A 12,409-nucleotide genomic window follows, 5' to 3' on the forward strand; every position below is an offset into this window, starting at 1 on the left:
GTTTTTCTCAATTTTCACAGCTAATTCATCTACCTTGTTCTGAATGCTTCTTGCATTAAGATATAAAGCCTTGAGGAGTCACGTGATGGAGTAGTGGCCGGACGGTGAACTCCAGCCCTCTCCAGAAAAGTCGGGAAAAACAAGAGAAAATACAAAGGCACAGAAATAAAAGTTAAAGAAAAGTGAGTATAAAGGTGGAAAGAAGATGGCGACAAAAAAAGAAAAATCAAAATCAACGGTAAGAAGAGAGGAAGAGAAGACAACGGAGGAAGAAAGAGAAGGCCTTACCTGTCCAAAGAGGCCCGCTGTGGAGAGAGAAGCCCGCTTCCTCAGGTCGGTAGAAAAAGAACTACAACAATGGCTCGCAGAGTCGAGTAAAAGTGCGCAACCGCGCATGAAAAAAAACACACCGACGGGAGGGGGGACCAGCTGGGGAGTCGATCTCCACAGCCGGCAACGACAGCTGCAGAACACCTGCAGCAAGAAGAGACCACAGAAAACAATGAAAACAAGAAAGAAGAGAAGGAAAGGGCAACAAAGAAACAACAGATGGCCAACCCAGAGGAAGAAGAAGAGGAAGAATACAGTGAAATAGATGAAGGGAAAGGCAAGGTAAAGGATATACTTTCTCTTGTTAGAGGATACATGGAGTCATTTAAAGAATGGCAAACACAGGAATTCAATGATTTAAGAAGAAGAATAAACAACACAGAAGAGAAAGTGAATAAAATAGATATGACCTTAACAGAAATGGGGAAAAAAATGGACAAGATGGAAGAACGGGCAGTAGCAGCAGAAATGGAGGTAGAAGACTTAAAAAAGAAATTGGAGGAATCTAATAAAAAAACTAAAGAGACACAAGAACTACTAGCTCAAAAAATAGATATAATGGAAAATTATAACAGAAGAAATAACAAAGATAGTGGGCCTTAAGGAAGATGAAGAAGGCAAGAATATGAGGGAGTTTATAAAAGAGTGGATCCCTAAGACCCTAGGATGTCCAGAACTACAGCAAGAAATGGAAATAGAAAGGGCACATAGAGCATTGGCCTCTAAACCACAACCACAACAAAAACCAAGATCTATTGTAGTAAAATTCCTAAGATATACTACAAGAGAAAAGGTACTGGAGAAGACAATGGAAAAAGTAAGAGAGGGCAACAAACCACTGGAGTATAAAGGGCAAAAAATCTTCATTTATCCAGATATAAGTTTTGAACTCCTAAAGAAGAGAAAAGAGTTCAATACAGCAAAGGCGATTTTATGGAAGAAAGGGTATAAATTTATACTGAAGCATCCTGCGGTATTGAAAATATTTATTCCAGGACAACAAAACAGACTGTTCTCGGATCCAGAAGAAGTACGAAAATTTGCGGAACAATTACAAAAATAGACTGAGGGATGAAGACGGGTAATGAGAGTAAAAATGATCACGATTGATATGTATGTGGGTAAAGACAAAAATAGACTGAGGGATGAAGACGGGTAATGAGGGTAAAAATGACCACGATTGATATGTATGCGGGTAAAGAGGTATAAGAGTGAATAGAGACAATGTGCATACGTTAAAGTATCTGTAATTAGAGGAAAATATAGGTAGTATAGACAAGAATTAATAAGGGAAGGTAATGGAATAGAGAGAATAAGAAGGAAATTAAAAGAGTGACCTTTGTGACATATGAAAAGTGAAATCTTTTCTGGGGGGGGCTGGGTGGGGGAAAAGAGCGGTCACTGCAAAATCAGTTGACGCTTGCGAGTGGATTCGCAAATCCAAATGGAGAGGGGAGATGTGGTTGTCCGACAAGGGATAAAGACAACTCAGGAGGGGAAGGGGAGATTGGGGATAAAGAAGATAGAAATAGGAGAATAAGGAAAATGTTAGATGTTGTAGGAATGTTGTCTTGTAAAGAGTTGAAAATAAGAAAACTGAAATGGAAAAGGAGGAAAGGTAATGATGGAAAAACGGAAAGAGAAGATAAACAAAATATAAAATGGCTACGCTGAACTATATGACTATAAATATTAATGGAATACATAACCAAATTAAAAGGAAGAAACTACTAAACTTACTGAAAAAGGAAAAAATAGATATAGCATTTGTCCAAGAAACACACTTAACTGAATTGGAGCACAAGAAATTAAAGAGAGATTGGGTAGGACATGTAATAGCAGCATCGTATAATTCAAAAGCAAGAGGAGTGGCTATATTAATTAGCAAAAATATGCCATTTAAAATAGAAGAGGAAGTAATAGATCCAGCAGGGAGATATGTTATGGTAAAATGTCAGATATATTCGGAGCTTTGGAATCTACTTAATATATATTCACCTAACGAAGAAGATCAAAAGTTTATGCAAGATATCTTTTTGAAGGTAGCTAATACGCAAGGGAACATACTAATAGGAGGGGATTTCAATCTGAATTTGGATCCAAATATGGATAAAACAGGGAAAAAAATTAACAGGAAGAACAAAGTAACCAAATTTATAATTAAATCAATGCAAGAAATGAAACTTGTGGACATATGGAGGAAACAAAACCCAAAAGAAAAGGAATACTCATACTACTCGACTAGACATAAAACATACTCAAGAATAGACCTATTTTTGTTATCAGCTAGTATGCAGGATAGAGTAAGAAAAACAGAACATAAAGCGAGAATGCTATCGGACCATTCACCCTTAATACTGACAGTAAAGCTAGAGGACATCCCTCCAAGAATGTATAGATGGAGATTAAACCCCATGCTACTTAAAAGACAGGATTTTAGAGAATTTATTGAAAAACAATTTAAAATGTATTTTGAAGTAAATACGGAATCAGTGGAAGATAAGTTTATACTATGGGACGCAATGAAAGCATTCATTAGAGGGCAAATAATAAGTTATGTAACCAAGATGAAGAAGGACTATAATCAGGAAACAGAGCAGTTGGAAAGGGAAATAGTAAACATAGAAAAAAAATTAGCAATAAAGGAAGATACAACCAAAAGAAGAGAATTGGCGGATAAAAAAATAAAATATGAAACATTACAAACATATAAGGTGGAGAAGAATATAATGAAGACAAAACAGAAATATTATGAACTAGGTGAAAAAACACACAAAATCTTAGCATGGCAGCTTAAGACAGAGCAAACTAAGAAAATGGTATTGGCAACAAGGAAAAAAGACAAACAAATTACATATAATCCAAAAGAAATTAAGGAAAACTTCAGAGAATTCTATGAACAATTATACCGAACTGAAAACGAAGGGAAAGAAGGGAAAATAGATGAATTTTTGACGAAAATTGAACTACCAAAACTACAAATAGAGGAACAAAATAAATTAACAGAACCATTTGGAACAGTAGAAATACAAGAGATAATAAAAAAATTACCAAATAATAAGACACCACGAGAGGATGGACTCCCAATAGAATTCTACAAAACATTTAAAGACTTATTAATACCGCCCCTCCTGGATGTAATCAACCAGATTGATGAGACACAAAACTTACCAGATTCATGTAAAACAGCAATAATTACAGTGATACTAAAACAAGGGAAAGATCCACTCTCACAAGCGTCATATAGACCAATATCTTTGCTAAACACAGATTATAAGATAATAGCTAAACTATTAGCAAACAGATTAGCAGAACAGGTACCGAAAATGGTAAATTTAGACCAAACTGGATTTATCAAAAAAAGACGCACAACAGACAATATTTGTAAATTTATTAACTTAATTCATGCAGTAGAAGGAAATAAAGCACCTGCAGTAGCAGTTGCTTTAGACGCAGAGAAGGCCTTCGACAGAGTAGAATGGAATTATTTGTTCAAAGTATTGCAAAAATTCAGTTTACCGGAGAAGTATATTAATTGGATTAAAGCATTATATAAGGGACCATTTGCGAAAGTGACAGTAAATGGACATGTATCAAAGCAATTTAACTTAAGCAGGTCAACGCGGCAGGGATGCCCACTATCACCGTTATTGTTTGCGCTAGCTATAGAACCACTAGCAGAATTGATAAGAATAGATAATAATATGAAAGGAATAAAAATAAAAGACAGGGAATATAAAATCAGTCTATTTGCGGATGATGTGATAGTGTACTTAACAGAACCAGAACTATCAATAAAAGAATTATATAAGAAATTGAAGGAATATGGAGAAGTGTCGGGATACAAGATAAACGTAAATAAAAGTGAAGCAATGCCTATGAATAATGCGGATTTCTCAAAATTTAAGAAGGAATCCCCATTCAGATGGCAAATGCAGGCAATAAGATACCTAGGTGTACAAATAAACAAAAATCTAGGCCAATTATATAAACTCAATTACAATCCACTAATGAAAAAATTACAGGACGATTTAGAGCATTGGAAAGAGCTACCACTAACACTGATAGGAAGGATAAACTGTATTAAAATGAACATTTTTCCAAGGATACTATACTTATTTCAGGCATTGCCAATACAACTGACAGAAAAATTCTTCAAAGAGTTAAAGAAAATAATAAGGAAATTTTTATGGAGAGGGGGGAAACCGAGGATAGTACTAGATAAATTAACAGAATGGTATAAACAAGGAGGCTTACAATTGCCAAACTTCAAAAATTATTATAGAGCCGCACAATTAAGATACCTATCAGATTTTTATCAAACAAGGGAAAAACCAGACTGGACGAGATTAGAATTAGATAAAATAGGGGAAAGGATACCTGAACACATATTATATAAATGGGATGAAAAATTGGTACAACATAGAACTTCTCCAGTATTACATCATCTCCTCAATATTTGGAAGAAGATTCATGTAGAAAGAAATAAAACAAATTATCAATTACCAAAACTAATATTGACGCAAAATAAGCTATTCCCTTTTACAATAGATAACCTTTCCTTTAGAGAATGGGGAAAAAAAGGGATTAAAAGAATAGAAAATTGTTTTTCAGGAAGTAGATTCTTATCCTTTGAACAAATGAGAGATAAGTACAATATAACTGGAGATACAGCGCTGGCATATTACCAACTGAGATCCTACTTGAAGGATAAATTAGGAAGCAATTTGAGTTTACCAGAGGGAAATAACCTTGAATATGTGATTACAGATACAATGATAATCAAAAGATTTATAACAAATATGTATATTAAACTGCAAGAAAAGGAGAATGAGGAAACAAATGGTAAAACTAAACAAAAATGGGAACAAGATTTAAATATAAAGATAAAAAAGGAAACATGGGAGAAATTATGTTCTGGAACGATGAGAAATACAATAAATACGAGGCTACGTATGATACAATATAATTGGTTACACAGACTATACATTACACCGCAAAAGTTAAATAAATGGGACCCAACAGTATCTGATAGATGTTTTCGATGTAAAAAAGAAAGGGGAACAACAATTCATGCAATCTGGACATGTGAGAGAGTAGAAAAATTTTGGTAAGATCTCAATCAGATATTAAATAAAATAACAGAAAACAATATACCAAAGAATCCAGAGATCTTTCTCCTAAGTAACATGAAAAATAACGAATTTGGAATTGACTTGGAGGATGCACAAAAAAGATTTGTTAAGATAGCCCCAGCCGTAGCAAAAAAATGTATTATGTCAACCTGGAAATTGGAAGATAATTTGAAAATACAACAATGGTATATAGAAATGAATAAATGTATTCCATTAGAAAAAATAACATATAGTTTAAGAAATAATATTGAAATATTCGAACAAGTATGGGAGCCTTACATTAAATACAATAGCGAAAACCTACCGGGAACAAACATTACCTAAGTTGATGGAAGGAGAAGAAAAGAAAAGAATGGACTCAGTAGAATTTCTGGTGTATTTTTGTTGAATGACAACATTGTCTGACTGGCTTAATGCAACCTAGATTGTATACCTAAAATGGATGAGAGGGGGGGTGGGGGGGTGGCTTGGGAGGAGGGAAGGGGGGGGAGAAAAAGACACTGTATATGTGTGAAAAAGAAAAAGTGTATATCATGGCTAACGTGATTTATGGTGTGAAAAATAAAAAATAAAAAAAAGATATAAAGCCTTCAGATTTGCTTTTTTCACCCTCCTTGCTCTTTCTGATTTGTTACTTTCGCTGCCTAACCTAACTTTTCCTGTTTTCTCTTTTCTGTCCTTTGCCCTATCATACAGGTTCCCACCCCCCTGCCAAATTAGTTTAAACCGCACCTGACGGCTGTACTAAACCTGGCTGCCAATATATTGACCCCTTTTAGGTTTAGGTGTAACCCATCCTTCTTGTAGAGGTCATGCCTTCCCCAAAAGAGATCCCAATGATCCAAGAAGCCAAAACCCTGTCCTTTACACCAGCCCCTCAGCCACACATTCATTTTTCTTAACCTTCCATTTTTGTCCTCAGTTGCACTTGGCACAGGTAGCAAACCAGAGATCACCACCCTGGCTGTCCTATTTCTTAGTTTCTGTCCTAGCTCTCTGTAATCCTTTTTCAGTACTTCCTCCTTTTTATCTATGTCATTGGTACCCACATGTACCAAGACATCAGGCTGTTTGCCTTCCCCTTTTAGAATACCCTGGACCCGATTTGAGATATCCCGCACCCTTGCACCTGGGAGGCAGCACACCATGCGGGCATACCTATCTGGCTCACAGAATCTCCTGTCTGTATTTCTGACAATGGAGTCCCCAATGACCACTGCATTCCTCTTTACCTTTTGGTCCACCATGCCAGGCTCAGTGCCAGCGACCTGGTCACTGCTGCCAGCTTCTGTCAGGTCATCACCCTCAACAGCATCCAACAAAATATACCTGTTACTGAGAGGGATATTCACAGGTTCCCAGAACCCATTCTCTCCCCACAGCCCCGTGTCAGTCCCCACACTGATCCTACTGCCCCACTCTCTTCCCACAGCCCTGTGCCAGTCCCCACACTGATCCCACTGCCCCAGGATTGGCTGGAGTCCACGCAGATCCTCCTGTGAGTGTAGGTTAGAACATAGAATATTCCAGCACAGTCGAGGCCCTTTGCCCCATGATGCGGTGCTGAACCATGTAAACCCCTCACTCACACCCATAACCCTACTCCCTCACACCCATATCCCTCAATATTTCTTGCATCCAGATGCCTATCAGGATCAGAATTTATTGTCATGAACGTGTCAAAAATTTGGTGTTTTGTGGCAGCTTCACAAACATTCCTATACATTACATTTAAAAATAAATAAATTAGTGGAAAGGAGAGGAAGTGAGGCTGTGCCTGGGAGTCGTGGCCCATTCAGGAATCTGCTGGCGGGCGGAAGAAGCCTTCCTTGTGCCGCTGGATACTCGTCTTCAGCATCCTGGACCCCCTTCCTGACGGGAGCCGAGTGAGTGCTGGGGGGGGGGGGTCCTTGAGGAGAGAGGCTGCTTTCTTAAGACAACCCCTGTCCTCGATGGAGTGGAGTCTGGTGTCTATATGATGCTGCAAGCCACGTTGACCACCCTCTGGAGGATTTTTCTTGTCCGAAGAGTTGGCGCCTCCGTACCAGGCAGTGATGCAAACGGTCAGTACAATCTCCATCTGTAGATGTTTGCAAGAGTTTTCCCGAATCCCTCCATAAAGTATATCTGCTGGTGAGCCTTCTTTTAAATGCCCCTAATGTTCGAGCCTCCCCCACCACCCCCGGCAAGGCATTCCAGGCCCCCACAACTCTCTGTGTTTAAAAAAAAGTCTCCCCTGAACTTCCTTCCCTTCACCTTGTACAGTCGTCTTCTGGTGTTTGTTTACTGCTCCCGCCTTGGGGAATGGGCGCCAGCGACTCACCCTGCCTACGCCTGTCAGACAGAATCTTGCTGTGAGTGAGAGGCGGAGCTGATGGTTCCCCCGTTCCATTGGACAACAAAGTTTTTCAAAAAGTTTGCCTCGTGATAAAAAACAATTGGGGATGACGACAGATGACTTCAATCTGATTTTACTTCAGATTTGCTGGATCCTGCAGGAAGTTGGAGAAACATTAAATGAACTTTGATTGAATTTATCGCGTTACAACGCCGACACGTTGCGTGAGTTCAACCAACCTTAAAAATGTTCTGCCGCTGATTTTCATCTGTACTCGGCATCTGATGCCCCTCGGGTCAGCGTCCAACAATAGTCGGCCGGCGCTAGCGGATTCCAGTTGCCCCGATATCGTTTTTCCATGGTTGCAGCGTCCCGGGGAAACCTTTCACCACATCTGCCACTGATCAGTGGGGAACTTCATGGTCTCGTCTGCTTGGAGTAAATTCAAAATAAGACCCAAAAAATCACAAAAATATTTTGTATCTAAACAACAGGATGCGATGGGAACATTTTCCGACGATCTTCTTGACTAGCAGCCCCAACATCTATAAAATACCCCACCCCCAAAGTGTTCAGGAAGAAGAGTCTTTGTTGCCCAGTGAGTTCCAGCTTTGAAGGTCGTTACTTGGTCACCTATTAAGGCGCCTGCAGGGACCAGGGTGCCTGGTGGATGTGGTGTGATCAGAAGGATGTTGGCATCAGCTCAGACCCCTCTGCTCACACTCACTGAGTTTGCGATGGGGAAAGACAGACTCCCGAGGCTCTTCCTGCTTCTTGCTGGTGTTGTATCCATCCTTGGTTGGTTGGTTGGTGGGTGGGTGGGTGGGGGGTTCATTGCGCGCGTTAGCCTCGGGGCTGAGGGGGTGGTCCATGTCTACACCCGCAGTCTCCTTGAAAGGCGTGAAGACTGCGTGCGTTAAGTCAAGTTTCCGTTTCGAGGGGTAGCGCCAGGGCTTTCCAACAGCGGCCTCGAGGAGAGAGAGAAGAGCTCTCAGTTTGTCTGTTTCCCAGGTTTACGGAGGGAGGGGAAAAAACTAAAGGGGACTGGAGGGCGGACCCTCTGGGTCCATGGAATGAACTGGCAGAGGGACTGGCCGTGGTATCGGTGGGGACAGAGATAAGGTTTAATGTTTGGACAACTGTAAGGCCAGGGAGGGTTTAGAGGATGATGGACCGGATGGCTGGAAGGATTTGGGGAGATGGACTGGATGGGGTTAAAGGGGGATAGAGAGAGATTAAAGGGTGGAGAAAGGGTTAACAAAAGTGATTAATGGGTACATTGGGGTAAAGAGAGAGGAAAGCTTAGAGGGATAGGAGGGGTTGGGGTGTAGGAAGGGTTGGCGAAGGGGTTAGAGGGGGAATAGGAGGGATGGGGAGAGGAGGGGTGATGGGAAGGGAAGCAGTTAGAGGGGGAAGGGTCTAAAGGGGAAATAGGAGGGGTAAGGGGAGGGAAGGGGTTAGAAGGGGTTAGGGAAGGGATTAGAGGGGGAATCGGGTTAGGGGAAGGGAAGGGGTTGGGTATAGGAGGGGTTGGGGGAAAGGGGTAGAGGGGAAGGGAAGGAGTTAAAGAGGGAAGAGGGGGATAGGAGGGGTTCGGGGATAGGAAGGATTGGGGGAAGGGAAGGGGTTGGGGGAAGGGAAGGAGTTTGAGGGGGATAGGAAGGGTTAGAGGGGGATAGGAAGGGTTAGAGGGGGGAAGGGTTAGAGGGGGGAAGGGAAGGGGCTGTTCAGTTCTACCCTCTGATGTCAACCCCTGCTCCTGTCCTGTAGGTCTTGTCTCGCGAGGGAAGGCCTCTCAGATTGTGGTGAGAATTTTGACTTGCGTTGGTTGAATAGTCCTTGCTCCATCCCCTAACCACCCACCCCACTGCCCCTGTCTTGGTGTGGGGGGGGGTGGAAGTGGGAGTCCAGGACTTACTGTCTCAGAGGGTGGGAGAGGCAGAGGGTCCTGTCTCACAAAGCTCCAAATAGCAGTGGCCCAAATGTAGGCATGTGGGATTGGTCTGCTCAGGCTAGCACTGATAAAATGGGCCGAATGGTCTCCTTTCCCTCACCCCCCCCATCTCCAACTGCCTCTCAAGAAGGTGGGGTGGGGGCATCAGGTTCACTCATTATTCTGGAATGTGAACTGGGATTTTGGAACGTGGGTAGGATCTGGGAGTCTGGGATGTGTCTGTGTGTGTGTCCATGTGTATGTGTGTGTGTGTCCGTGTCCCTGTGTCTGTCTGTGTGTCCATGTGTGTGTGTCCATGTCTGTCCGTCCGTGTGTGTGTCCGTCTGTGTGCGTGTGTGTCCATATGTGGGTGTGTCCATGTGCCCATGTGTGGGTGTCCGTGTGTGTGTGTGTGTGTGTGTGTGTGTGTGTGTGTGTGTGTGTCCATCTGTCTATGTCCGTGTGTGTGCCTCTGTGTGTGTGTGTGTGTGTTTTTGTGTGTGTCTGGAGATGGGATCTTGAACACCAGGGGACTGGAACATGGTGAGTATGTGAATCCCACGCTGTCTGTAAGGAGCTTGCACATTCTCCATGTGCCTGCATGAGTTTTCCCCGAAGACTCCGGATTCCTCCCACCATTCAATACATACTGGGGATGTAGGTAAATGGGGTGTACTTGGGTGGTGTGGACTCATGGGCTGAAAGGGCCTGTTATGGGGCTGTATGTCTAAATTAAATTTTAAAAATTAAAAAAAATTCTGGTCCTCGGTCCTGGAACAAAGTTGGGTGGGTCTGGAGTTGGGATCTAGAACATGGGTCCGGAACCACATTGGGTGTGTCCAGACCTGGGGTCCAGAAGTATTTGAATATTTACCCCTCCCTTCAAACTCAGAGGTTTCCTGGAAACTCAGCACCTCTGCGCCACCTGTAAAATAAGTGAATTGAAAACAGGCCATGGCGTTATTGAGTTAACATCCAGTAATGAGGAAGACATATCTGGTCTGGATGGGTCGGATTATCGGGATATTGCTGTGGTTAACCTGAAATGTGGTTGTATGGTCATCAAACTGATGTGGGTGCATTTCAGAGCTCCTGTGATGATATCCTGAACTTCCCCGTGTGTCCATTGATGGTACGTGAACTTTGTACTCTGTATGGCCCCAGTTACGGGTACCGGTGTCTCATCTGCCTCCAGAGCTGGTGAGTGTGATTTACACAATAATTACCTGTCACTCTTGTTCCCCACTCAACACATCCATGGACCCACAGAACGTTTACAGAACAGAAACAGGCTCTTCTAGTTTGTGCTGAACTATTATTCTGCCCAGTCCCACTGACCTGCACCCAATCCACACCCCTCCCATCATGGACCTGTCCAAATTCTTCTTAAATGTTAAAATCGACCCTGCATTCACCACCTGTGATAGTACAGATTCTATCACCAATATGTATATGTAAGAATGGTAGTGTAGGATGACTGTGATTGGCTGAGAGTGTAGCCACACCTACTGGCAGGTCTTAAAGGATTGCTCCTAGCCAGACCAGGTCATTTTGGACTGGTCGACCTACTTGTGATATGCTCCAGTCTTTTAGTTAATAAAAGCCTTGTTTGGATCAACAAGTCTTTGGTTCTTTCGACACGCACTACACTACTTCAGCTCGTTCCCCACCCCACCACTCTCTGTGTGAAGAAGTTCCCTCTAAACCTTTCCCTTTTCACCCTTAACCCACATCCTCTGATTTGTATCTCACCCACCCTCAGTGGGAAAAGCCAACCTACATTTAATCTGTCTGTCCCCTCATAATTTTAAATACCTTGCCAGAGGGGGAGAAAAAGAGAGGAGGGAGAAGAGAGGTGAGAGGGAAAGAGAGAGGGAAAGAGAGAGGGAAAGAGAGAGGGAAAGAGAGAGGGAAAGAGAGAGGGAAAGAGAGAGGGAAAGAGAGAGAGAGGGGGAAGAGAGAGAGAGAGAGGGGGAAGAGAGAGAGAGAGAGGGGGAAGAGAGAGAGAGAGAGGGGGAAGAGAGAGAGAGAGAGGGGGAAGAGAGAGAGAGAGAGGGGGAAGAGAGAGAGAGAGAGGGGGAAGAGAGAGAGAGAGAGGGGGAAGAGAGAGAGAGAGAGGGGGAAGAGAGAGAGAGAGAGGGGGAAGAGAGAGAGAGAGAGGGGGAAGAGAGAGAGAGAGGGGGAAGAGAGAGAGAGAGAGGGGGAAGAGAGAGGGAAGAGAGAGATGGGGAAAGAGAGGTGAGGGGAAAGAGAGAGGTGAGGGGAAAGAGAGAGGGGAAAGAGAGAGGGGGAAGAGAGAGGGGGGAAAGAGAGGTGAGGGGAAGAGAGAGGGAGAGAAAAAGAGGAGGGGAAGAGAGGTGAGGGGGAAAGAGAGGGGGAGAGGTGAAAGAGGGGATAGAGAGAGGGGGAAAGGGGAGAGAGAGGGAGAGAAAAGAGAGGAGGGGAGAGGTGAGAGAGGGGAGAAGGGAAAGAGAGAGGGGAGAAGGGAGAGAGGGGAGAAGGGAAAGAGAGAGGGGAGAAGGGAAAGAGAGAGGGGAGAAGGGAAAGAGAGAGGGGAGAAGGGAAAGAGAGGGGAGAAGGGAAAGAGAGGGGAGAAGGGAAAGAGAGAGGGGAGAAGGGAAAGAGAGAGGGGAGAAGGGAAAGAGAGAGGGGAGAAGGGAAAGAGAGAGGGGA

General features: G+C 42.9%; 2 protein-coding genes across 9 annotated transcripts in view; one reads left to right on the forward strand and one right to left on the reverse strand.

Moving 5' to 3' along the window:
• LOC138740903 (serine protease inhibitor Kazal-type 1-like) overlaps nucleotides 1-12,409 on the reverse strand; it is a 99,890-nt gene that overhangs the window by 48,420 nt on the left and 39,061 nt on the right. For 4 of the 7 annotated variants that reach the window (XM_069894200.1, XM_069894202.1, XM_069894203.1 and 1 more), the window contains exons 3-4: nucleotides 8,043-8,232; nucleotides 5,798-7,957 (exon numbers count right to left, since the gene is read on the reverse strand). In XM_069894200.1, coding sequence (XP_069750301.1) covers nucleotides 6,182-7,060 — 879 coding nt within the window. In that variant the 5' untranslated portion in view covers nucleotides 7,061-7,957; nucleotides 8,043-8,232 and the 3' untranslated portion in view covers nucleotides 5,798-6,181. Of the gene's footprint in view, nucleotides 1-5,797; nucleotides 7,958-8,042; nucleotides 8,580-12,409 lie in introns of those variants that run through there. The other 3 variants (XM_069894207.1, XM_069894206.1, XM_069894205.1) reach the window with 2 other exon arrangements.
• Nucleotides 8,419-12,409, forward strand: part of LOC138740905 (serine protease inhibitor Kazal-type 1-like) — a 28,719-nt gene continuing 24,728 nt past the window's right edge. For both annotated transcript variants that reach the window (XM_069894211.1, XM_069894212.1), the window contains exons 1-3: nucleotides 8,419-8,601; nucleotides 9,574-9,608; nucleotides 10,824-10,936. In XM_069894211.1, coding sequence (XP_069750312.1) covers nucleotides 8,493-8,601; nucleotides 9,574-9,608; nucleotides 10,824-10,936 — 257 coding nt within the window. In that variant the 5' untranslated portion in view covers nucleotides 8,419-8,492. The remainder of the gene's footprint in view (nucleotides 8,602-9,573; nucleotides 9,609-10,823; nucleotides 10,937-12,409) is intronic.

The sequence above is a fragment of the Narcine bancroftii genome, chromosome 8 (genome assembly GCF_036971445.1).
Source record: "Narcine bancroftii isolate sNarBan1 chromosome 8, sNarBan1.hap1, whole genome shotgun sequence".
Taxonomy (NCBI): domain Eukaryota; kingdom Metazoa; phylum Chordata; class Chondrichthyes; order Torpediniformes; family Narcinidae; genus Narcine; species Narcine bancroftii.